This window comes from Neopelma chrysocephalum, unplaced genomic scaffold (genome assembly GCF_003984885.1).
Source record: "Neopelma chrysocephalum unplaced genomic scaffold, ASM398488v2 Primary Assembly neopelma1_45, whole genome shotgun sequence".
Classification (NCBI taxonomy): Eukaryota; Metazoa; Chordata; class Aves; order Passeriformes; family Pipridae; genus Neopelma; species Neopelma chrysocephalum.
In genome coordinates this window covers 9,733,124-9,760,498 of record NW_020897704.1, presented here as the reverse complement: position 1 = coordinate 9,760,498, position 27,375 = coordinate 9,733,124, and the positions used below count along the sequence as shown (strand labels likewise).

The window sequence follows — 27,375 nt, the reverse complement described above, 5'->3', positions numbered from 1 at the left end:
GAATGTTCTGGATTGAAGACTTGCAATTTACTTAAACGTTTAAAGCTCTTCGCTAGGGTTGGCATTCCAAGAGCAGCACTACAGAAAAAAAGGGCAATATTTCTTACCTGTCTTAAGAGCCTGAGGGAAGTATGTTTATTGAAAATCTTTACAGCAACCTCTTCTCCACCATAGGATGCACGGTACACAGATCCAAATCCACCATCACCTTTTGAACAATAAAATTGAAAAGACTATTATAAACAAAGAGACAACAACCATTTCTCAAAAAAAAAACCTGAAAGGGTTCAGTTTTAAAATGTGTGAATCATCTACTGTGTTAAGCTTCATAATCAGGAATCTAAATACATAAAAACCAGTATCCTGGCATACAAGTTAAAGGAAAATTAAAAACTCGATAACCTTAAAATAATATATTTCTTCAGAAAAGAAATCTATAAAATGTTGCAGAACTGACTCCAGTAGATTTGTTTACATAATCTCTGTTAAAAAAACAAACTCTACAAAATAATGCTTACCCAAGAGAAATTCAGGAGCTTCATCAAATTCCAGGTCATCATTGTTCAACATAATATTTCTAGGCAAATCAGCCAATATCAGATCAGGAGCAATCTGAGCAATTGGAATGGTCTGTCTTGGTTGATCTGGATTTACCAAAAGGTCACCTAAGAAAAAAAAATGAGAAAATGAAAAAAAAAGAAGGGTAGTCATCATTCAAAAGGCACTGAGAGGTACATGGATCTCTGTGAGTGCATAAGACCAATATACCTAAAATTAGATTCATATGTGTGCATATATATATATATACATATGCACACACATACATAAATACTAATTAAGTCTGCCATTAAAATTCTTGGATCTTACGTGTTTAAGTATTTTCAAGTGTCTGTATATGTACCAACTAAATGTGATAAAAACTGTTGCTACTTAACAACACCAAACTAACCAATAGATTATTTTTCTGTCTGTAAAAAGAAAGAATGCTGTATGTAGAATGTCACCCTGAATACTGCGTTTTAAATTACTGTTCTACATGATCCAACCAAAAGATCAAGTATCAGTTTTACAATGTGTTGGATTCAGTTCCATGAATGAAGCTGCATTCTCAATATTACGACAAAATGATTCTTTTCATTATTGCCATTTTTACACGACTACACAGAGTAGCTGCAATCTGCCTCATTTCTATACTTACATATACTAGACAGATCTTACACAAAAGAAGAACAAGTTACTTTTGACTTATACTGTAATTATTTCTTAAAGAAATGAAACATTTTTAAATAACATGAAGTACCCAAATGTTATAAAGGGGATTGTACCAGGGTGAATTATGCTGATATTTTTGGTCTGTGTTTGGCCCTGCCACCTGTGAAAGCTTTGCTCTTTCCCTGCCAAGTTATGGGAAAACAAGCACTGATAAACGGGAAAGTTGTCCTTGAAGAGAGCTTCTTGTATAAACTGTTTTAATTGGTATTCTGTGATTGGCTAATTGTCTGCCAAGGGCATTTGAAGGAGATTTTGATGAGGAGGGGAGGAAGGCTCGCCCCCAGACTCAATTAAGAAAGACCCCCAAAACATACTGCGCGTGCGTGAGGGGATTTCTAAGGTTCTCATGCATGCGCAGAAGAGCTGCACTTACATAACCGGGAGGTGGGACTGAGGGCCTCTGGCTGGGCGATGCTGGCCACACCTGGGAGGCTGTGGTCACTCAGTTAATTATATAAAAGTAGATAGTGCTTTCTTGGAGGGGAGCTAACTTCACACCAAGGACAATGTTGCCTTTCGGCGGGGACGCCTGCCAGTTTTGTGAACTTACTGACTCTCCAAGGATGCCGCTTCTGCTATGGGTAATTATAGGCATGCTAGGTCGGTAAGATAACTTTATGGGCAACAGCTGGGTAACTGGGGCTTATTTCTCTCCTCCTTCCTCCCTTTTGGGTTTGTTTGTTTTGTTGGCCACCCTCTTGATAATAAATCTTGGTTTTTGTTAAGCCTTCAACGGTGTCTGAGTTTTCAAGCTTCAGTATATCCTCGAACCTCTCCCTAATACAGGGGATGTCGCATAATATTTGTCTACATACAAGTGTACCTCTATATACCTCAAATGGCATAAATACATACCTTCTTCAGCCTTTCTAAGTAAGTCATCAAGTAGTATTTTTTGGTGTTCTTCACCATCTTGAAAGCTGTACAGAGCCCATTTCTTCAACAGTGTTTCCCCTTCACCACATACATCTATATCCAACAAACCTGGAAACCATTCCTCCATAAGAGAATCTATGTGATCCACAACTTGTCCCAAAAGGATGCACCCTTTAAGAAATCAAAAGAAGGGAAATTACAGACTCAATCTGCCATACTTTTAATTACGAAGATAAACTCTGCATTCCAAAGGCAAAAGCACAACAGACCAAAATGCCAAGCTGCAATCAAACTGGAGCAAAAATCAGGCTCAGGGATAATTAACCTTTTCTGCAAGAAGGTGCCGTAATTTTCAAAAAACTGTCTGGGTTGTTGTCAAATACTGCTGATTCCACTAGACAATAAGCCTCGGGAGACCAATTCAAGTAGATGCCTTGTCTCCAATACATTCTATTAGGACGAAGAGCTCGCTCTAGAAAATACAAAATAAGATTAAAAATCTGATCTCAAATATGAATGTCAACTTTAAAATTTTGAGAATAATTCATAGTACTTTGAATGTTAAATTATGATTAGGATAATACCTACCCAAATAACAAACAAAATAAAGGCTAAAACTTTGCAGGCAGCATAGCCCCACAAAAGCTGAATATATATCAACTGCTGCTCAGTTCTATAAGGTATATCCCCAAACTATAAATATTTAATCAGATAATAAGTCATGTTGCAGGCAGGCATTACAGAAATGCTTAGGTACATTCAGGTTCAAGCATAGAATATCTTAGGCAATAAATGAAAAAACCCAATTATTTAAAGTTTTCCCCTGTCACAGACTCATGAAATTGCAGGATGCAACTGGAATGTAATACTCAGAAGAAATTTGAATGCCAGGACAGCAGGCAGTTATAAATGATATTTGTAAAGCATTAGCAATGCATATTTTTCACACCTGACTTGTCACTAGCATTCAAAAATCACACATGAAGAAAACAAAGCTGAACGAAATTGCAAAGTTCAGCAGATAGGTCTACACAAAACACAGAATTATTGGAAAAACACTAAAGATGCCCCCCCCTTCTATTTTTAGACTTTCATAAAGGGAGGATCAATGAACCTGAAGAAAAGCAGTTAGTTTTTCTGTGTGGAAGACACATTCTATCCAATATTCTTTGTGGAAGCAAATAGCAATATTGCATAAACATAAGGATTTCCTCTATGTCTAGCATGTGAAGGAGAAAAATAGGCTGCTTACAACCTTCACTTTCTTTTGCACACCACTGTGAAGATCAGGAGCTATCTTTTCCTAGATATTTCTAAGTTACAAAAATGACCCCTGTCCTTTTATCACATTTGTGAAGTGGTCAGAGATTTAGCTAATGCAAAACAATGTTGGGGATTAGAGCTTTAACATGCAGGTGTTGGCATTCAAAGGAAACATGCTCACTATTACTTTTGAAGATAAAGATTTGTACCTCTTCCTGACAGCATGTAAGGTGATATTTCAAGCAACCTGTTGATCAGCCTGGACCAAAATCCCATAGGAAAGTATGGCATCTCATAAAGCCTGATGATAATTTCTGAATTTTCACAGTGGGGAAGCTCAATAACAGGTCTGTGATCAGACAGACTGAAAGAATAAAAATATTAAGACAGTATTTGATTATGTACTTTATCCAAGCTGACTAATGTCATATATTATTTATTATGTAAAATGTATTATTTATTAATGAATATATGATTCAGATGATCAGGGAGCTGACAGTGTATCTGCTTATTCTGCTTGCTTGTGCTAAAGTGAAGTTCTGCTGTAATTTAAACCCATCAGAACCTCACTAACAATCATTAGATATCGAATGCAAATGTGAGAAAAATCTGAGACATATATAAGGCAGGATAAAATCTTCCTATCCCAGGACTTTGAAGGACATAGAAAGCCTAATCAGCAACATAAGCATTATTAAACACACCAGGGAAATCTGTAACTGAGGCAGAGAAACTGTGTTATCTGCTTCAGATATAACAAAAATACCACATTTAAAGTCATAATGCTTTTTTTTAGTCACCACATTTAATATCTGCACTGTTTGGAAGACATACTGCCTATGAATAACTTGTCTGTGGTTCTCACTTCAAGCAAATAGGTTATAGAATTTCATGGTTATCTTTTATAGTGCAATAAATATCTGTAATGCTGGCACACTGCTATGTGAAGCTAAATTATAATCTCCCTGCTGTAGTCTTGAAGCACGGTAACTGTAAAAGAAATATTATCCTCATAAAGCATTTAGCATTTATAGATTCCATTTACCCACCATGCTGATAAAGTTTAAGCTTTATCTGTTACAAGATCAGCTTAACATGCCTCTTCCAAAAGCATTTACTAAAGTGATACAAAGTACGTATCATGCTTTCATACACCAAATTGCTCTGATGATCAGTTTTTATTTTGATCTATCTCTATGGCTGTCATTTGTGGGTTTAACTCTTTGCTTACCTGCTTGGGATTAGTAGCTGATCCTCTCCTAATGGCAAAGCAATCTGAAACTTTTCCAGAAGCTTGAAGTATTGTGACATATAGATCTTAGGAAACTTGCTCTTCTTTAAAAGGAATTTTTCTACATCTGAACGCTTTACAATTCCTTTAGGATATTTAGAACAGCCTTCCACTTTCACCATCAGAATCTTTCAAAAAAAGTAAAACAATTTTAGGTGTACATTCATCATTAGATTGTATTTTCCTGACAAACTTTGTTCCCTGAAATATTTGGTATAGTCTAATATTCTGGGAGGGGGGAAGGGGGCTGGAAACGGACTCCCTTTCACAGTGAAACCAAACATTTCCATAATGCTAGAACAGCATGACAACAGCAGTGACAGAATGTAACCTGTCTAAGCCTCTTGTGTGCTATCATTCTTCAGTGGCTTTCACTGTGTGTTGTGATCTTCTAGGTCTTTTCTCACTCTTAATCCTATCAGCTTTAAAGACTCGAATTCACATTTTTTTCATCCAGTTTCCTGCACCGAATGAAAGGTGAAGTTTCAGAAGTTAGGAAATCTGAATATATACAATAAATTTTGAGAGTGTTTCCAGATCAATGTTTCAATGATGGTCTCACTGAAGCTGTCAGTCTGCTACTTTCCCGTTCCAACATGTGAATCTATATCACTCACTTTGCCATCTATACCAATGACACTTCTTCCCCCCTTCTTACATCTTTAACCCAAAGTTCCAGCTTTCATCTCAACCTGTCACAACATATTGTACGATTACTTTGCATCCATGGGGTCTTTCTATTCTACAAGTATTCTTCTGTCCACTGCAGTTTAAGTTATGTTGGACATTACAGTGAAAGAACATAGAAGCAACAAGATAGTTACTTGCCCAGAAGGCAAGAGAAACAGAAAGAGATGGATAAAACAATCTGGGCCCTGAGAAAATTCTAGATCATGAACCAATAATGAAATGGTAAAGAAGAATCACTGACAAGTTACAGTGGCTTCAGACAGGGGAAAATATACCATGAATCCATACACAGAAAGTAATCAGAGTCTAACCTGTGCCATGATTTTACAGAGCCACTTAGGATCTACAAAATACAGATCTCTTAGCTGTAGTGCTGGGTCTTGAAAATGAAGGAGAACACCTGCATAAAGAATACTGTAATTAGCAATGCATTGCTCAAGCTCCATATTAAGCACAGTAAACACCCCACTCTGGGCTGTTTTCCTTATGTGACTTGACATAAGCAATTTGAATAATAAAAAAAGCTATTGAATTTATGTCAGTATCTCAGAACAGTAGAATGAAATCATGGTTTGTTCAGCTTTACATTTATATTCAGACTTCTCATTAGATTTGTAATCTGACTTGTTTTTTTGCCAAGCTCTGTGTGGTTTATTACCTAACCTTAGGAAGTGCACTGACATAAGCTATTACATGTATTCCTCTAACCATTATTGTATTTGAGCTATTGGAAGAATTGCATCTTTCTTCAGCAACTGTGCTGTCTAACAAGCAGGTATGATGTTTTCAAGGAGGGGCAAGAGATATAAATTGTTACAGTAGTGATCCTTCATACCATGGAATTCCCTTCCTAACAACCTGTTTTAACACACTAACGTTACCCAAGCTTAGACACTTCAGCTCACCACTTTGTGGCGACCTTGTGAAAGATTTAAAAATGTGTACAAGTCTGTCTGCTGCAGATTTGCAACAAAATTGCTAACAAACACACACTGAAGACAGCATTTTACCTGATTCGTTGAGAAAGTGAATTGCGTGAGGGAGTTCATTTTCGTCCAGTTGCAACTGGTTTTCTTGCACCAATTCCAGTAAGCGTTTCTGATTGATCACAGGAAATTCAACTGGGACATTTTTGCGTTCCAGCAAAATTCTCTTTTCCAGCTCCAGGTAGCTGTCAGGAATCAGCTGACCAACCACTGGTTGATCTCTGATCTGTAAAATTAGGAACAGCAATCTTAAATGTATTAATTTATTCATGTGAATTGCAGACAATAAACCCAAGATGTAAGGTGGGTATGTCCACTCAATAGTAGCAGCAAGAAGGTGCACGAACATTCATTTATTGAGTAACATGACTTAGTGGGTAGGATGACTTTGGAGACAATAGAACTACAAGTGCAGATTCTCCAGTTCAGGAGGATCACTCAGTGCACAAGATCTTATTTTCCTGCTTTAATTCACTTTCCTCTTTCTAGGAATAGTTTCATGCTATGTAAAATGAAATCAGTAATGGAAAATTAGCTGGTTTTCAGAAATCACAAAATCATATATCCTGGTCCCTTGAAATCTTGCAACACTTATTGCACTTATTAACACATGATGCAAACATGTACTTTTACATGTTTAATACACCCAACAAAACCAGTTTTTAATTAAATTTCTTTGTAAGAAGAAGATAGCCCATTTTAATTAAGTATTCAATTTATGCTCCTAGTGCTTGAAAACAGAACTTAGCTGGGATTTTTACTAAGTTGTTTTTTTTTGGTAGAAAATGAAATTAAAACAAACCTGGTGATTTTCTTTCATTATTTTGCTTTGCATAATGTTTTATAAAGGCAAGATGAGTTTGCTATCACACTAAAATGTATTTAATTATGTGTTAATGTTTAAAAATTTATTCACTTAACTAAAACTAGAATGTTTTCAACATTACAAACAGTATGTAGCTTACCTTGAAATGAAGACTCTCCTTTATTATTATTTTCCGAAGTCTGATAATGGAATCAGATTCCTCTGTAGCATTCACAAAGTGATAATCTTGGATTGCTGGGAAGCCTCGCTTATTCAACAGCTCTCTAGTAATTTTACTCATGCAGGTCTTACGTTGCATTTCATCAGAAACATCTAAATGAGTGCCAACAAGAATGACGGGGGATGTTGAAGCTCGAGCCTGTTAGTAAGATCCATACTGTTGATTAACTCAATAGTGAATGTTGATTTTAGTGTTTTATATCCACATAAAATGTGAGCAATTTAGTAAAAACAATCAATAAAATGAAAAAAGCTACTGTTTCTCCCTTTTTAAATATACCTCTCTTAACTAAGTTTTGAAATCTCCTATTTCATGTCTTTATTCAGACTAAGTTTAAACTGCAATCCCATATAATAGCCTTGACTGGATAAGACAATAAGGATGCATTAGCCTATAAATCCAAAACATATTTTCCAACAGAGCAGTCTATTTCAAAAGAGAAATATTAAAAAATCATTTTTTTCTAAATGGAAGGAGTGTAGATATGGATTTCATTCTTTGCAGATTAACAGCATTGCCAGTAAAGCAGGAGAGACACTTTTCATTGAGAACATCCAACAAAATGGAAAAGCTAAAAGAAATGTCACTTTTCTAGTTGTCATTGGAACAGTGCAGAGATGAAACATCAGCAAGTACTGCATAGCAAAGGAGAACACATCAGAAATGGTCTTTATCAACACTAAACTGATTGCTACCCTCTGTCCTGTATCTCTTCTCAAGGTGCAAAGAGTGAAAAAGACAAGTTTACCAAACAGAATCAGTATAAAAACTCTTTATGTGATTGTATTGCCCAGTCATGGCTAACAATCCTTCAAAAGGAAAAGACAAGTAATGCTTGCTCCCCACAGAGTGACTCCATCAAATGAGTCACAGAACACACAGAGCAAAGGAAAAATATATATGCAGATTCTTAGATCAATTTCTCTACCACAGTTCTGGAATCATTCCTATTTAGAACAGGATGCTAAGCGTACACTTAATAGCATGATTTAAAACCTGCATCTAGTCAGTTTTAAATTAGTCTAATTCTGATTTCACCAGAATTTACACTATTGTAAAAGAAAACAGCAGGTTTGACTCATCATTCCTTTAATACTATCCCTTTCTTATTTTTATCAGTCAATTCAAAATATTGCCAGAACATACAAACTATTCTTTTGCACATCACTTTGTACCATTTTAAGTAAAAAATGGTGCTGATCATGCTTTCGTATGTTTAAAAATATTTTCATATCCAACACACAATGTATTTCAGCTCTTGTTTAACCTTAATTTTTATTTTCTGACGAGGTTTTTTCCTCTTCCCCTATCTAAAAATATTTGTGGTTAATTTGCTGTCCCCATACAGCTCCCTGAAAAGCAGAATTCCACTCTGTATGGCTTACCTTGATGTTAAAAAGCCATGGCTTCATAGCATCCACCTCTGCTTGTCCTTTGCTAAGATCATAAACAGCAAGGTATAAAGCTCTTTGGGTCATAAAATGAGGATGGGTACTGTAAAACTCTTCTTGTCCTAATGATCGAAAATTTCCATTGTTTAGTACTTCCTTGACTGAACATTTTCAGATCACAAAAAGGCAGCAGAACATTTACTTCAGACCACCAATTTATCAGTGAAATTAATGTTTGCAGAAATTTATCTGAATTGACAGAAAACCCATAATAATTACGAGTTTTAGGTAGGTACTCTGTGGTAGCTCATTGACTGAAGTGTAGTGTTGAAACATGTAAGCTAGTTTTAAATCAAGAAGTGTAAGATTTAACAACTGGATAAATATGGTTGCTGCAACTTGAAAGGTCATGATTCTTTTAAAACTCCAATACTGAATTTCCCTCTCACTCCTTCCTTCCCTTTTACCTTCTTCCTTCCCTTTCTCCTATCCCTTCTGCAACTTCAAAACAAGACTCCTAAATTCACATGATTTAACATCACAGTTGAAGCTGGACATCCAACTTGAATACTGCTCATCTCTGCATTGTGATAATAGACTCTATTTAAATGATGACAGTCCACTGTTTAAAAATAACTTTTCTATAGCCTAAAATAGACCTGAATTTTAGAAGTGTTTCTGTAGTACCCCGAACTTAGAAAGTTTCCCAAAAATCCAATGCTCAAAGACTCTTCCTAAGTGCTTTGTCTTCTGTGACCTTACAAACCTGCGATACTGTAGAGCCTAGAGAGACCCAGACTATAAAAGGGAGAATCAGAGTTGAGTGGAAGATTCTTTTGGTGATTACAAGCTGTTTCTTACTATTTTGAAATGACTGTTCTAAAGTGCTATGGTTGAAATGTGTGGTCAGACCACATTTGGTGATGAGAAATTCCTGAGGCTTTAGTTAAATTTGAGAGATTAGCTGCTAATTTACAGAATTCACTAATTTGTAAGTGGTCACTGGACTTTAGGTGTAAATTTGTGTGATTATACTGTCCCCAGTTCAAATTTCCACAGGCTGACTCTAGGATTAAGTAATGCATTACATGTTAGAAAAGTAAAGAACAATAAGCTCATTGTACCTCCAAAATCCCACACATTTAATATAAGCTCTTTCTTCATTTTGCCTTTCCCTTGAATGATCCAGTCTTTTACATCAATGCCTACTGTAGCTTTCAGAGAGCCCAGCTCTGTTCGTTTGCTTTTCATTAGTTGTTGCAACAGGGTTGTTTTCCCACTGCCAGTGTTTCCAACAATCATGAGCTTCATTCTGTTATAAGGTACAGCCTTCTTCAGTCGTTGTTGAAGAAATCTGATATAAAAAAAAGTTTGCAAAACTCACAGAAGTGTATAATAGAGAAAAATATCAACAGAACTCAAGAACAAGGAAATACCTAAAACCATATCATTTTCTTCAAATTTTCAACATCTTTTAACTTTCTATTCTAATTTATGATTTGAAAGCTAAAGTTTAGTTCATAATGTGTCATTTTTTGTTTTGTAATTACCCCATAATTGTGTTCCATGCAATGTACTGGGAAACACAAGAAATGTACTACAAATAATTGGTAAGTACCATTTATTGCATAGTTTTTAGAAGCATCAAATTCAAGAGATAATAATCGAGGTCTAAATCACTCTAATCTATTTTATGTGTGTGTGTTGATATGACATGAAACCTTCCATAGAGCAGCATGCTGGATTTCACATGACAAACCAGCACATCTTTTCAAAACTAATGCTTCCTGCATATCCCAAGAAAGCAAAACAGGAATATTCAAGAACAATAGGGCAACAAACCTGATAATGTCTCTGGCTTTGCATCCCACATGTTTGAAGTCTAAATTAAGATGGAGTCCTTCCAAAGGAAGGTCCCAGATTTTGGACAGTCTTCCCATTTCATCTGGAAAGAATCTCAAATCGGGATTATGACTTACATCCAGAGAAGTCAAGTTCTCTAGGAAGCCAATCTGAGGAGGAATCTAAATAAAAGAACATTTAATGGGCAATTATACATTAAAAAAAAGTTATTAGCATGAATACATTAAATATTTAACAAAACTAGGTATTACTTTTGCTGCAGTGTAGGTTTTTTTAATAAACAGGCCTAATATCCCACACTAATAGAGGAAGGACGCATAAGTAATTCACTATACAAACAGATTATAGGACACATTCCAGGCAGAAAAGCTGAATAGAATATGGTGATTTTCATGCACAGGAAGTAGTATTTGCACTTACATACCATTTCACTATAGAATGTACAATGGTATGAGAGGTGACACGAAAATAAAATGAACATTGAAAAATTGCATTCAATTGAAAAGTGACTTAATTTTCTTTAGATAGAATCTTACACTTTACCTCCTTTAACTTGTTGTGGGACAGGTGTAGCTTTTCTAGCCTAGACCATGCACACGCCTTTTCACTCAAGTCCAAGACATCTATTTGATTATGATTAAATAACAGCTCCCTTAAGTTTAATGATTTCCAGTGCATTGGTCCAGGCAGGCTTACAATCTTGTTTTGGCTTAAGTCTACTGATCGCAAACTAAAAATATGAAAATAAAAAAGAGAGAAATTAGAAAATGAAAAAATAAAACCCAGATTAACTGGAACTGGAAATATATTAGTTTTTAATAAACAAATAAATGGATTAACTGTCAGAACAGATGGTTTTCTGACAGAAATGCAGACAGAAGTAGATATGTTTGTAAACAGATGTATGTGCATAAATTATAGGGTTCTCCTACATCTGTTGGACAAATATGCTGTTTATGTAACTGTGAAACATGAAGCATACAAAATTCCATGCAATGCCTTATTGATTTGTCTGACCTGAGATGTAGAACCTGAAAGCTGCAGCTTTTTCAACACATCCATTAAATCTGCTGCCATGAATATAGCATGCTGAAATTGTGTAATATCATGTTAATAATGACAGGAAATATGTAGATTTCATTAATGCAAGTTCACAAATCTGTGGATCTGCCCTCTCCATGGTGCCACCAGCACTCACATCTACCCACACCTATCACATAACTGATCAGATCATCCCTTCCAAGCACTCCTTCCACAATCTGATTCTAGTGATCTGTTAAGGTCATCAACTTCTATAAAAAAAAGCAGAAGTGCAATTTTCACATGAGTAATGCTTTGAAGGTATAGCAAAATAAATGTCACGTGCATCTTTACCACAATTCTCTTTAGAGGAAGTGTTATTCTTTGAGAATAAGTATCTTGTGTTATTTGGGGAGTGAAAAACCAATGTCAGTAGCCTTGTGCAAAGTCTGCAGAACTCAAAAAGGAAAAATTGCCAATATCTTTTTATTGTTGGTTACAAGAAAATATTAAATTAATTCTGGTCTTCTCAACAAGAATCGTCAGCTTCAACTGTCAAGCAATATATTTTCAACAACAGTGATTTGAATCTGAGGAAAAGAATTTCTCAAAATCATGAAGAAAATGTGACTAGTTTGTCTTCAGTTAAAAGCTACTAAGTTCTGGATTTAACCTGTTAGAAAGGATTTCCTGAGAATCAGCAGTGCATGCAGAATTTTCTGCTTAACAAAGGTCTTGCCACCAGATTTTCTTCATCAGGAACTTGATGTTAACTTCAATAAATAAAATAATAACTTACTGTGGTAGAAGAAGAATTGCTTCTGGAACATTAACAAAACAATTTTGGGATAATTTTAAACTTGTTATGCTGGATGACAAGTCAGGTATTCTTTCTAGAGCAGAAAAAGAAGTTAATCTTATTATTTTTAAGACTGGAATTTTCCAGAATCAAAGACAGACTAAAATGTCAGTCTATCATTTTCATACACAGGTCTTTGTACCATCTATCAAGGCAGAATTCAGATCTTTTTTTTTAAAGCCCATTTAAAACTAAACTCCCAAAATTAAGTAATATATTGGCTTTTAACACATTACATATTATTATCCTTTATCCCATAGTGGCATTAAGCACTGAAATAATCTTACTTACACTTTACTGTATTGCCGGTATGCATAAGTTTCCCATATGACCCAGGATGTGTTGGGTCTTATTCATATAAAAATGAGTCTAATGGTTCAGCTGTGTTTAATGCGGTTATAAGAGTTACCTTCTGAAATAATGTGAAAATAATTTCAAAATGGAAGATTTTATGCCTTGAAGACAGAATAAATTATGACAGTAACTTATGAACTCCCACAGTATCATTAAAAATCTAAGTTATGCAATTTGTAATTTCCATAGATGAATTGATTTGACACCTTTGCATAAAAGAAGCTAAGTTACTGACACACACTCTAGATGGACTCAATTCAGTTCCTTAACACTGGGTTCTACTGAAGGGGATCTGCCTAGTGGTACCTGAGCTGTCTGCACAAAGCTTAAAGATAAAACACAGGAGCTATGGAAGACCTGCTTTTTCTGGACCACAAGCTGCAAGCCAAGTGGGATACTTCAGGGCTTCTCAAATGACACATGCATTCAGGCAATTGAACCAAACATTCTGTCTTATTCTGAATATAATGCTGGATATAGTGTGGTAAAAACTTAGAATCACAGAATTTTTTAGGTCGGAAAAGACCGCTAAGATGATTGAGTCCAGTCATTAACCCAGCCCTGCCAAGTCCACCACTAAACCATGGCCCTAAGGTTCACATCCACATGTGAATAATAAATACCTCCAGGGATGGTGACACCACCACTTCCCTGGGCAGCCTGTTCCAGGGCTTGATGACCCTTTCAGTGAAGAAATTTTCCCTAATATCCAATCTAAACCTCACCTTGCACAGCTTGAGGACATTTGCTCTTGTCCTATCGCGTGTTACCTGGGAGAAGAGACTGACCTCCACCTGGCTATGACCCCCTTTCAGGTATTTCTAAAGAGTGATAAGGTCTCCACTGAGCCTCCAGGCTAAACAACCCCAGCTCCCTCAGCTGCTCCTCATCAGACTTGTGCTCCAGACCCTTCACCATCTCCGTTGCCCTTCTCTGGACCAACTCCGGCACCTCAATGTCTTGTAGTGAGGGGCCCAAAACTCTTTCTGGTACAAGCCAGGATGCTTCTATGTATTTCAGTACAGTATTAATACTAGATTTGCAAGCTAAATCTGAACAATTTCCTCTCTCTTGAACCTTCCTCAACAGCATGTACAATCTCAGCTACACTCCATCATTTTTTCGGCATCCACTACAAATGTAAAAAGAAGAGGAGTTAGCTGAGTCACATCAAATGACTGGACGCATACTCCATCCTTCAGTGATGAGAAGCTGAAGCTTAAGGAACTGTATAAACAAGAACAAGCTATGTGGTATTCTTTCCTCACAAGAGGAAGAGTCCAAATGCTGTGGCAGAGGAATTTTGTGACTTAGAGTAGTTTCTAGAAGGTGGATTCTATTTTCACAATACTTACCAAGAGCATTCATCCTGGCGTTGAACTGCTCCAGTTTTGTACAGCCCATGAAAACATTCTCAGCAAGGGATGAAATGTTGTTTTTACTAATGTTTAAAATTTTCAATTCTTTCAAGCATATGGGTGAACACAGGCATGAAATTTTGTTTCTGTGATAACAAAAAGAAAGACAATAATCCATGTTTTATTTAGAAACTATTAGGTAGAACGTGAAAATAAATAGTGTTGATCTGACAATGTCATCCTTACACTGGCAAAAGAAAAAGAAGACTTTAGCTATATAAACATTGACCAGTCAGCAAAAACACTGGCACATGTGGCAACATGGAATAACATGATAGATATTAAGATTGGTTAAATTAATTTGGAGAGCAAGTGGCAGAATATATTGAAAGGTGTCATTTTCTAATTACATATTGGAGCTCAATCCCACACAAAAGAAGATTGTTGCATTTATGAGGGGTTCTGTGTACTTAAGATATGTGTTTGCAGGATTACAGTCACACAATTACTATTAACCCCAAAAAAGTTAAAAAAATGAGTTCCATATGTGGGGAATACAATTCAGGATGAGTATATAATGTTATGAACAATGTATTCTGGGGAGACGAACACCAGAAAGAGACAAAGATCCTGAAAATACAGAGATAAAAGAACCATGCAGTACTGTTTTGCAAGGGTAGTATTACTAATAAAGTTCACCATCTTATTTAGCATAAACTGTAGGAAATAAATGAGATAGTCTCTGCAGTTTACAGAAATATAACCAACTACATTCTTAAGAATGCTATATAGGTATGAATTATCTTACTAACAAATATGATAATAAGTGCTGGTAAACAAAAAACTACATATTTTCTCATATTTCTGTCATTTAAAACATATCCATACCCATACCTAAAATTCCATGAATACTACTTCCAAAAAAGCTTTTCTGAATATGAAATACAGTGGAAACTGTATTGTGTATATAAAAAACCTAGCTGAATATGTCATACCACACAGACAGGCCTGTGGATTAATAGTATGGCAGTAGAAAGATACTGAACTACATGAATTACATGTTTAATATGTAACTGGAATGGCAATGCTATTAGATTCTAACAAGGCCCAAAGATATTCTCATGTACTTTGCAATACAACACTGAAAACTGGAGCAATTTACACATTTGGAAGACGTCAATGTTTCACTGGTGACTAAATAATCCTTTCCATGCTACAATAGTCATCATTCTGGATGACCAATATATTATTTCCTGTTATGTTTGTTATGCTACAGCCTATTTACTAATGCTACTCACCCTTCTAGCAACAGCTGTTCCAGATTTTCAGCGACATTTGTAAGAAATTTAGGAATGCATCCCAGTTGATTGTATGAAAGATTAAGTTGCTTTAGAGTTGGACATCTGAGGTATGGATCCAAAGCAAAGGAAGGTCCAATGTCATTTCGAGAGATATCAAGATTTGCAATACAATTCATTTTCAGTAAATAAGTTGGAAAAGAAGTAAATCGGTTACTGTGCAAATCCAAGTAAGTCGCGCATTTCAAGTTCTGAAAGAAAAGGATAATTTGATTTTAAAAATTTGGAAAAAAAAGTGAATTTATAGTTTATAATTGAGTTAGATTTTTATGCAATTTATTAATCTACATATATTTATCTCACTAGGAAAAACAACAGAAAATAGCATTCATACCAATGTAACCTATAATATTTCTATTACAATACAAAATATAAATCATTACTTATAATTAATTATCTCAGTTTTTTAAAATTTAACAAATATTAATTGCTTGCAGTTCTCAGTCCCATTTACATTATTATGCTACTTAATATAAAATGTTTTAAAGTAGTTCTCTGCAGTAAATGACTTAAAACAGTTCTATGAAAATACTTTTATTTCTAGATGAACATAAATCCACTGAATGAAAATTCTGTGAATGTATGAAATATGCAAAAATATACACTCATATTCTTGAGTAATATTGCTATGGATACAGTATTACAATACGTATGGATTACATCATTAGATATAAACAATTTATTTTAACTAATTTCAACTTGTATTACATAAAATTATGCAGAATTACTTCACACAGTTGTTCTGGAATGTTCGTAAGAGCATTTTGGTGGAGCTCCAGTTTCTCAAGGTGTTCCAGATGACTAGTTAAGCAGCTATTCTGGCTGATGGCATCAATGTTCTCCAGCTCATTTGATGAAAGATCTAGTGATTTAATATATTCTTTCTCTGAGATCAATGAAGAAAGACTCTCTGATGGTCTTATATGTGGTGAAAATTTTGAGATGCCTTCTATTAAAACAAAAACATGAAAAACAGCATAATTTCATTTATCACTTAAGTAAAATTAAGATCAATCAACTTGGGATCTAAAGATGCAGTAGATAGTGAATGTTTGAATACTGGTTAAGACCCAAATCCATGAAGACTTCTATTAAGACACAAAAGTTTATAAGACAGGAGGGAAAAGATGAATGCTGATGCACTGCACAACAGAAGGAGCTTTTGAAAGCTAATAAGAGCACTTATGAAATTTCATTGGCCATTTAATTCTACATAAATTATTTGTGAAGCTCAGGAGAAAAAATATCCCTATATATTCATTATTTTTACTCCACTGTAGTATTTCCAAAATGTATCCTCTTATTTGTAAACAAATATATAATCGCACTAAAATCTGCATGCTATGCTTGTGAAAGCATTAAGGACAAAAAAATCCGTTATATATGTTAAATTGTATAGTTTACTTACTGAGGGATTCATCTGAAAGCAAGAATTTTCTTCTTTGTTTCATAAATGGTTCATAATCTGAGCCAGGTCCCTACAAAATCCCAAAGGGAAAAAACAGTTACAAACATATGCAGATATCTGAAATTATTCAAATTCAGTAATCTCTTTTTATTGTGGTTTCTTTTTATCAGAACTTATAGGGAGAACACAAACAAACTGTACACTTCAACTCAAAATAACCATAGATCGCATCTTTATAAAACTTAGTGATCCATGCAACATGGAAGAATAGTAGATTTAAAGTGCAATGGAAGAAGTGCATTTTTTGACAACCTAAAATGACTTTCACTAGGGTGGGGAGACAGGATGGAGCAGGATATTACAAACCATGACCTTCTCTAGGGAAGTCAGTTTCTCTAGTTTCCCCTTAAAAGTCAATGGAAAAAGACAAGCTCCTTTCAAAGGAACGTGACTTTCATTCCACCGATTTGTCCTCATGTCTTATGGAACAGCCTCCATTGATTACAGCTGAAGATCAGCTTCATTAAGGGGTAGTCTTTGGAATAGGTCCATGGTTCCTGTATTTCTGTTTGAAAACCAGAACTGGAAATTTGAATAATTTACTTTTAGGTGATCATAAATTTTTGCTGACATAAACTCTCATCCGTAAAGTGCACTGCAATAGAAGGAAATACTGAATGGCAACAGTGAGACAAAAGTCAATATGGTTACATGACCTTTCCTAACACTTGACTATTTTGCAGTAGGCAATGCAGATGGACTTAAAAGCCTGGAATGAACAAGGATCTAACTTACCACTGAGTAGGAATGTCGCGGTAAAGTAGGAGAACCTCTTTGACATGCCATTTCCCTACAATATACATCAGCAACTGCAATGGAATTGGACTTCTTTTTTGTAAAAAGTGAACCTTCACTTCCTAGAACAAAACCACAACACAGGAGAAGTTATAAGTATGAAAAACGTATTTAAAAATGAGGCTCAGAATTCAAATGTAATATGGATGCTGACATACAAAGGAGAGATACATTTCAAAAGCGTCAATACTGGCAGGATCTCACTGGTGAATTGTGTGTGCAACAGGTCAAGAATGTTGTCAACGTTTTTTAGAGCACATGGGCCACACTAACCTGATGTGTTTCAAATATGACCTGCAGGTTGTTACCCTGATGCTTTATGATTTAAAATTTCCATTGTGTTGGGATTACTATACACGTTTCATAGCACATCTTTCTGCTACTGCAGTGTAAATAGCTTTTAAAAAGAGAAAAAGTTTGTATTTTAATAGATGAATTTTTACTCCCACATTTGTGGAGAATGAAACATCAAATACCACTCTGGATTTGGTGATTGAGGATTATCTGGACCCATTTGGTGTCCCTCTTCTCAAAGCTACTTTTAATACTCCTAAAATCAGTCCTGTTAGTAATGAATGTATTTTCTTATAACTTTTTTATGTGGGACAACAAAAAGACCTACAGAAATGAAAAGTAGTACTGAATGATATAAAGGAAAAGAATAAAACAGAACAAAAAACTTCCTTAGGATTCTCTGATTCCAAAATTCAAATTCTTCATCTGTGACGATTTTAAGTAGCCAACTATTCTAAAACAAGAGTGACATTTGAACAAAAAAAGATATGTTGCAAATTAAGGCCACTCTTATTATTAAGTTGCTGATATTATAGACAGAAATGCTGCCTTTTTATAAGTTAAAGGCATTCAGATGTCCTGACATGGTTACCAAGAATGATGTTGGACTGAACATAAACCTGTCATTTACACTTGCTGATCAATTAGTTATCTTTGGGATAGGGTTTGTTTCACCTACTTTATTTGTTAATAGTATAGTCCTCTATACCAGAGGTGGTTGTGTTAACTTTATTTACAGACAACCCAGGGAACACAGGGGTTTCTATATTGCAATACACCCGACTTCATGACAAGATGAACTGGGCTCTTGAAACAATTGCTTTTTGCTATAGACTATAAAGGCAGCTCATAAATAGACAGCAAAACAGTCAAAATCTAAATTTGGTTGTATGAATCCAACTCTTTCTCTCTACAAAAAACTGAATGCAAGAAGAACTAACTTTAAATGGACAATAAAATTCTTTAAGGTCCTAATTTTGTAGATAAAGTACATACTCGCCATAAACTATTTTCCAATGTTACCACAAATGAAATTTTACATAACAGTTTTTTCTTCATGGGAAATGTTATATCTCAAATACAAATAAGCAATTGACTTGTGGCTATAGTCTTGCCCTGGTACACTAGACTGGGATTATAAAAAGAAAAAAGAAAATAAATACAATTACCTTCACTATCAATATCATCACTCAAAGGAAAAATACTGTCCACTAATGGGTCAGGTATGAAATTCCAATCATAGTTTTTATCCACTCCATCTTCAGAGAAGTTTGGATCAGAGGACGCTCTTGATCTATCCTCTGACATATTCTTCACCTGGAATTTAAGCACCATTCTTGCCAGTGCAGAACCTGCATCTGTATGTATAAGAAATGGAAACTATAGAATATTCTCCAAGAAATCCAAATAGCTTTAAAAAAATAACTGAAATATCTTGATTTGTTTTCAAGTTTTGCGAGACTTTCTATAACAAGCTGAATGCTATGAGAGCCTGAACTGAAAGTCTTGATCTAAAACATCTTCATAGTACCATCAAGAGATGTAACAATTTCTATATATACTCACTTTGTTTTTTTATTGGAGTAAGTTTATCTGGGAACAAAGGAATGAGCCAGGAAGGTTCTAGTCTCCCAATACCAAATCCTCCAAGACATATACTGCTGTTGGTGACATCAAGGCTAAGCTTCTTTAAGAGCAAGCTGATGATTTGGCTGTCTCCTCTCTTTATACTGATGGTTAAAGCACTCCGAACATCTTGCTCTCGTGCACCACTGGCTAATAGCAATTCCACCAATTTAGGGTTATTTCCTTTGTCACAAACCTAGGAGAAAAGCAATTAAAAAAAAATCATGCGAGGCATTTAAACAACACCTCAGACTGCATTAAGAGGCTTGTCTGAAATTCAGATTCACTTTATCTTTAGGATTGTGACTCTTTTTCAATTACACAACTTCTTACTCCTTGAAGCATTTGCCTGCCTACAGCATCTGAGTACCAACTCCCATTTCCATGAAGTCTTTACCCAAAATGTATCAAATGTTTGAGTTCTGCAAGTGTAATTATTGCCATGAATTTTCAATCAAAAATATATGGCAATTTATCTAGTTTGGTTATTGCATGCAGTCTACGGCAATTCCATTTATTTGTCTGTTCAGTGGAAAAAAGACACTCAGGTGTTATTCTGCTATATCATCTGGATATTTGATGAACAGGGAACAACAGTGAGACTCATCAAGCCTTGCCTAGTGCTAGGGAGCTCAGGTCTACTGGCTTTAACTACCTGAAAGGAGGGTGTAGCAAGGGATTGGTCTCTTCTCCCAGGCAGCAAGCGACAGGATGAGAGGAAATGGCCTCAAGCGGCATCAGGGGAGGTTCAGGTTGGACACCAGGAAGAACTTCTTCACTGAAAGGGTAGTTAAGCATTGGAACGGGCTGCCCAGGGAAGTGGTGGAATCACCATCCATGGAACTGTTCAAGAAACAACTGGATGTGGCACTTAGTGCCATGGTGGTTTTTGGTTGAAGGTCAGACTCTATGATCCTGGAGATCTTTTCCAACCTTAATGATTCTATGATTCAGTTGGCTTTACTCCTCCCAGTCTCCAAGCCTGCACTGCTACACAGACCAGTGTTGATTGTGAATATTAAAAATATTTTTTAGCAATATTTCAGTTACTTCAATTTGTCCACTGTGGTTTGCTAACGCTGACTTGCCAACTTCACGTTTAATGGATGGATGATTGGTTCCAAACCAATCTGTATTTCATCACTCATCCAGTTCTGCCAGCAGAATTGAACACTTCCTAATTTCCTGTAGGGAGTATTGCTGAGGTTCTCTCAGACTATTTAAAACTTTGACACTGAAGTAAAATTAAGAAGTGCTTATGCATATCACTTCTCAAAAAAACCCCAAAATTTAAAGGCAGTCACATTAAGCAAGGAGTACTTGCATGTGGGAACAGCCTTTACATTGGCAGGGCTGAATCCAGATGGAATGTTTGCCTATGGCCTTTTTTAAGATACTTATGTACTTCAGACAGTTGATGCTCTGGATGTGGCTGCTGTCTGGATAAAGCTGGCTGCTGGTCCTCTGGTGCTTCGGCCTCACGAAGCTTGGAAAGAGCTGAATTTGGAATACCAGTTTCCCGCCCGAGCTTTAACGGCTTGATACATTCTACACTTAAGTAGTTCAAAAAATGCAAACTTGCAAAACTTGATCTTAAGTCTTCTTCTTCAAAAATACTCCATAGCTAAGGCTAAATCAGTACCTGATTGAACGCAGGTTTGCACAAGAACAGGGTAAACAGTCGGAAAGCACGGACTTTAAAGTGAACTTGCAGGAGAACTGAACTGACAGTGGGGGCACATTCTATGTGACAGTGCCCTGTGAGCTTCAATAAAGGGAAGGGTGTTTCAGGGAACATCAGATTGAGCCTGAAGTCACTGACAGTAACGACAGTTAACAACACTCAGGTCACAGTTACATTGCTACTGTGTTCTGCCAAATCAAGGAAAACAGAAAAGAACCCAAAAGCACAAATTTTAAAGCAATAAAATTATATACATATTTCCACATATTACCTGATAGATCAAAGAGTTTGTCTTTGTCTTCTTATTAATATCAGCTCCCAGTAGAAGTAAACATTCAGCCATAATACTATTGCACTCCATACATGCTTTTTCCAGCATCATATTTTTTAAATCATCATTTTCAGCTATTTTAGCAAAACATTTACAACACAGGCTTTGAAACTGAATGGGAAGACAAACAATAAAAGTTAGGACAAAAAAACCACCAACATTTCTTAGCTGTGGAGCTGTCAAAGAAAAAGATACCTGTTGATCTCGCTGGTCAGTGAAACACATAGACATCTGGTAGAAAATGACTGTGTCAAATGATTCATTTACCAGCAGCTTTGCAAAACAAGGTGACAAACCAAGAATTGACAAGATTGCATGAAATCCCTAAGAACACAATGAGAAGATTGAAAGAAGTACAGTGTTAAAAGGTGTCATTTTAAAACAGGTCAGGCAACAAAATCAAATTTCAACCAAAAGATACATGCTTTAATTTTTTGTCTTGCTTTTAAACATGCAATAATTCACAAATCAGAAAAGATCAGGAGAGAAGGCAGAAACACCAGGTGTCTCTGTGTTTACATAATTGTAGTTTCATGCTTGTTTAGCCGACCCTCTTAAACATATATTAACTGACACTTTGAAAAGCCAAATACGCACCATAATATCTGACACTGGCAGTGACAAATGTACTCGTGATTTCCTGAAAATGTAGAGAGGAAACAATCTCCTTCTAAAGATATGGAACGAAGATACATCCCCGTTCCACGTATTGCTCAGTAATCATTGAATTTGAAAAAAATACATGGACTAAATGAAAAACCTAAGAGGTGTATCCAAAAACTAAGAAGAAACACGAAATTATCCCACAGGTCTGCAAGTAAAGTTTACCTAGAAGGGTGAACTGGGTAAACTGGGGACTCTGTCCAAACCTAATTGAGGCTAAATCACTTAAAGTAAGTTCCTTATTTCAGCACATTATTTCTCTCTACATTGGTTGCTAAGCTAAACAGGGAATGGTTAGGGGAAAAACAGCAGCAAAGAAGGGAGGCTGTACTTTTGATATTTTCATACTGATTTAAAACAGAAGTACAGAAACTCTCACAGAAAGCTGATATCATGGGCAATCTCCATTCTGCTAGAAAAATGAAACTGGCAACAAACAGGGAAAACTTCAGAAGCAGAGGAAACAGAACTTTCACACAAGGAGGACTGAATGTGTGTTTGCAGACAGAGTAAGAACTTTCCTTATATATACAGATGTGGGTCCAAAATCTGACACAGTATTCCAGTAATATCCTTTCTTAAATACACCATTCCTACACTTAGTTTATTGCTGGTGACAAGGCTGGGAACTAAGTTATTTTCTATGACTTCTCAAAGAAGGGCAATCAACAATATAATGATGGTTACCTCATTAAATGGTTATAGATTGACAGAATGATGGATCATGACTGAGAAATTTTAGTTTGCAGATCTCAGAAGTTTTAGATAAACACTTAACCTATGCTTACATATTCTGGATTGAATATATGTCTCCAAGAAATCCACCTCAACAACAAACATACCAGTTTAATTACACAGGTTTACACTAATCTAGTAATTGCCATACAATCAAAACGAAGTAAAATAAGGAATTATACTTAAAATATAACTATATTAAAAATTTTTCTAAGGTTTTGGCTTTTGTTTTCATCTTTGCACATAGAAATGACACGTACATGCATCTGGATTTCAGTGACTTCTTTAAATCGTCGCAGAGTAGAAACCAGAACTGCTGACAGGACATGCATAGTTGCAATACACAAACTCTTTCTTGTAATCAAAGAGCGTAGAAGACTCAAACCCAAACACTGTATGTCTAGAATGGAAATAAATATTATTCAGACATTGATAATTCAGACATTCGAAGTGGAATAAACCCATGATTTACGTAGTCTTTTAGTAACGTTCCACAAAGTTATTGGCACAAGCTATTACAGGGCCAGGCATAACTACAACATGGGTGAACCTGAGGACTACGCAGTACTGCAGCCTTTTCTTGCCATGCAACCTACATGACATCCAGCACTAAAGAGGGCAATAGACCAATTACAGCCTCTAAGGTTAATCAGACCCTCCTACCACGTCATTCTACTGACAAAAGACCTTCCCTACCTTGTTCATCTGGATACATCTGTAGGGTGTGAAGCACAGTGTCAGTAGCTCCTTGCTGGATTAAGATTTCTAGTGCACCAGTGCACTCAGCTACAGAAGAAAGTAGTTTTAATCCACACTTCTGAATGCTAGGATTTCCAATAAACTAATGAAGAAAGGAATATAAAATCAGATGAAATTTATTCTGCTTACAATGGTAACAGAAGAGTTGCTTGTTCTTAAACTGTTCTGTAAGAGCAAGCGATTGTTCCTCATAAGTATGTGAAATTACATCTGATGTGACAATAACTAACAATAATCACAATTTCAAAAAGATTTCCTTATCAACCATCAGTTTCAGCTGCTCATAACCCACAGATTTTCACCTTTGATTTTGAAAATATTCCCTAGCTAGGTTTCTGATGAAGAGTGGGATTTTTTTCCTCAAATTTTCAGTACAACCATTGATAAGTTCATACCATTTTTTTAGGACAAGAAGAGGGAGAAAATGTACTTATTTTGTGGTTAAAAAGGAACAAAAATGTGGGGGTTTTTTTCAGAACTAGCACAGGTGATTAACATGATGGCAACTGAAAAAATACGAAAATAAAAAGATATGAAACAACATACCTATTACCACACCTCACCAAGATTTTTAGTACTTTGGTTTATTATATAGCAATTTGTGATATTTTTTCCCAGTTTCCCCCCAGTTCTACATGGAGGAAACCTAGATGAGGCCTAGATCTGAGAGTGTCACAGCTGTCACTGTGACTTGCAAGTTGCAAAATTATTTCAGTGGAGTGATGCCCATCTTCCTCCTTATTCTGTCTGTAGTTTTTCATTAAAATGTGTCAATTTTTAGCCCTTCTGGTTGATACTGTAGTACCCCAAAACAAAAACCAGCTGGGTTGGAAAATGCAATCAGGATGGTCACAAAGCACTGAACACTGTAATACCTTCTCTAAGCAAAATTATTTTACCTATATCTGATATCTTCAGGTCAAGAGATGTCCTTTAGACACTCTAGAACTCTTTCACTGATACGTTACTTGCTCTGACTTCTGTAAAAAATGTAAGAGACATACGTTTCCTAGGCTGAAGCTGTTTGGCAAGCTTAAAATTTTTGAGAGACTTTTAAAAAATTATGAATTAATGCTTTTTGACTGTAGTTACGTGAAGCTTGAAAACCTTGTAGAGATGGAATTCTTCTGAAGGCCATGAAGCTAAATCTTTCCAATCACTAGGATTTAAAGTTTATTTGCCATGCAAATTGTCCAGTGTTCCTTTGTATAGACTGAGTCTGCTTCAGCCTTTCATTTTTCAACTTCCCCTTCAAGGCACTGTGAACATTCTGTTTTCCAGTGGCTGGAAAAATTTATAGAATTGGCCAATGAAAGGAATGGAGACAACTGAGTTGTCCACTCAGTTCTATGTGTAGCTGAGGTGTAGGGATGAGGACACTTTTCATGTATACACTAGTCCCTTTAAAAAAAAAAACCCACAAATAAACTGTATGTTTTAAAAAAAAATAGCTTTGTTTTTATAAATATCCTTCAGAGTTACTGTATAAAGGATCATCTAATACACTCCAGGAAAGAAAGAAAGAAGAAACCCCAAAAGATCATTAAAACTCAGGAGTTAAGAATAATTTTATCAAATCAATAGGAAAATCAATGCAGAACTAAAACTTATAAATGCTTCACCATTACAAGTGTAAAATAATGACAATATCCATTAGAATAAAGCTTTAACTATACCCTGTTCAAAGCATTAAGCACCAATGAGTGAGTTCCCTCCAAGAGACACTGGCTTTTAATGACTTTCACTGTAAGTGCAAAAGCAGCATCTCCCACGTCTCTGGAAGAACCATTCTGGTGTTCATGCTTTGTATCTGCAACAACAGAAAACAGCCTTCCTCAGAACAGCAGATTTCATATTCTTCCCAGTATTAACCCCATATAACAACCTAACAATCAAATTGAACACAGAGGTGACTCAGAGGGCGTATTTCAGATCTTATGACATTTTCAGAACATTGTATCAGAAACTGGAGTCCCTCCAGATTTACACTGTAATGTGAGTATATTGAGTTTAAGGGACAATTTCACCACATGTTTGCTCACTGCTTACTATAAAAATACAAAATCATGCCAAAGAATTTGGCCTAAGGTACTTTGCAATATATTACTTTTTTGAGCTATGGAGTTTCTTGGTGTTCCTGATACCTACTTCAGAATGCCTCTTCCTTCTGGAAAGGAGACACTATGGAGAAGCAATGAACTATTTGTCCTTGCTCACTTGGCAGCACATCATAGGACAAATTTTACACATAGATGACATTAAGTGGAATGTGACGACATATAAAAGAACATAAAAAGGTCTTTCAGATTTACCTTTGTTGTAGCTTTTGGCACTTGCGCTCAAGTGACACTAGAGAAAGTACCCAGAAATCCTTTAAAAGTCACTTCAGCATTCATATTTGTTCTGATTGCTATTTTTCCTATGAATTACTTTTTAATTCCCTAATTAACCTGCAAGTTCCAACATCCAGTTGGCTCTCTCTGTGTCTGATTACACTTTAGAAGGGCCCTCCGTCCAGGATACTGGCAAACAAATCACCCTGCCTACATGTTAGAATACATATATCAAGTTTTAATCCTGCTGTTCATTGGAAAAAAAAGGAAAGTATTAGGATTATAACACAAATAATAGAAGGAAACTGAAAACCTGCAATCAGTGTGCATATTAGCCATGTTACTATTTTCAGAGTTACTGGTTTTGTAAATGTTCAACTAAAACTGTAGAGTGATACTTGCAAAAAGTTGTTCTGAAAAAAAATCAGTACCCCATGTCTGTACTGTCATTCTTAATATCAGAGGAAAAAAGCAGGATATACAGGAGTACACTGATAAAAAGAGTTAAAACTATACCCAAATTCTACTAAAGAAATTCCCCCCCCTGTGGATTGCCATTAAAGAGGTTTTTTTGGAAAGGAATTTCTAAGCTTGTCAGTTTGGTTTCTTGGTTTTGGTAGAAAATAGTATATAATTGTATATTTTATATCTTTAAGTCAAGAGGAAATCAGCATTGATAATTTTGGTCTGTTACCTTCAATACCTCAAAAATTTGCTTCCATCTTATATGTTCCTAAAGATTTAAAGCTCTTCTCTGTTATATACAGAAACTGCAATAATTTTTTGAAGTCCTGCTAAAGGCAGTCCCATTAGATAAGAAAGACTAAAAACCAGCTGATTCTATTCTCTGATTTGGTGTATGGCTTTGGATGACTTACCAGGCATCATAAAGTGTAAAAGGACTCGAAGTGCTTCCAGTTGTACAGAGAGTGATTTTTCATGTTTCCTCATGGCTTTTACAACTTCCGATACTGCTACTGTCATTATATCCAGATGAGGAAAACTGAAAATTTAGTTTATTAAATGAATAAAAAGAATGTATTTCTAAATTGTATTGGCT

At 35.7% G+C, this 27,375-nt stretch overlaps 1 protein-coding gene across 1 annotated transcript in view; it reads right to left on the bottom strand.

Annotated features, from left to right (window-relative positions):
• LRRK2 (leucine rich repeat kinase 2) overlaps positions 1 to 27,375 on the bottom strand; it is a 66,360-nt gene that overhangs the window by 15,713 nt on the left and 23,272 nt on the right. The window contains exons 13-39 of the mRNA XM_027679306.1: positions 27,194 to 27,318; positions 25,659 to 25,792; positions 23,920 to 24,064; positions 23,484 to 23,623; positions 22,021 to 22,149; positions 21,766 to 21,936; positions 19,751 to 20,006; positions 19,354 to 19,542; positions 17,831 to 17,952; positions 17,036 to 17,105; positions 16,356 to 16,576; positions 15,568 to 15,818; positions 14,267 to 14,415; positions 12,498 to 12,591; positions 11,222 to 11,408; positions 10,658 to 10,839; positions 9,940 to 10,169; positions 8,810 to 8,937; positions 7,344 to 7,562; positions 6,403 to 6,604; positions 5,704 to 5,792; positions 4,643 to 4,830; positions 3,621 to 3,775; positions 2,474 to 2,620; positions 2,128 to 2,319; positions 519 to 665; positions 108 to 208 (exon numbers count right to left, since the gene is read on the bottom strand). Of these exons, the coding sequence (XP_027535107.1) occupies positions 108 to 208; positions 519 to 665; positions 2,128 to 2,319; positions 2,474 to 2,620; positions 3,621 to 3,775; positions 4,643 to 4,830; positions 5,704 to 5,792; positions 6,403 to 6,604; positions 7,344 to 7,562; positions 8,810 to 8,937; positions 9,940 to 10,169; positions 10,658 to 10,839; positions 11,222 to 11,408; positions 12,498 to 12,591; positions 14,267 to 14,415; positions 15,568 to 15,818; positions 16,356 to 16,576; positions 17,036 to 17,105; positions 17,831 to 17,952; positions 19,354 to 19,542; positions 19,751 to 20,006; positions 21,766 to 21,936; positions 22,021 to 22,149; positions 23,484 to 23,623; positions 23,920 to 24,064; positions 25,659 to 25,792; positions 27,194 to 27,318 (4,363 nt within the window). The remainder of the gene's footprint in view (positions 1 to 107; positions 209 to 518; positions 666 to 2,127; positions 2,320 to 2,473; positions 2,621 to 3,620; positions 3,776 to 4,642; positions 4,831 to 5,703; positions 5,793 to 6,402; positions 6,605 to 7,343; positions 7,563 to 8,809; positions 8,938 to 9,939; positions 10,170 to 10,657; positions 10,840 to 11,221; positions 11,409 to 12,497; positions 12,592 to 14,266; positions 14,416 to 15,567; positions 15,819 to 16,355; positions 16,577 to 17,035; positions 17,106 to 17,830; positions 17,953 to 19,353; positions 19,543 to 19,750; positions 20,007 to 21,765; positions 21,937 to 22,020; positions 22,150 to 23,483; positions 23,624 to 23,919; positions 24,065 to 25,658; positions 25,793 to 27,193; positions 27,319 to 27,375) is intronic.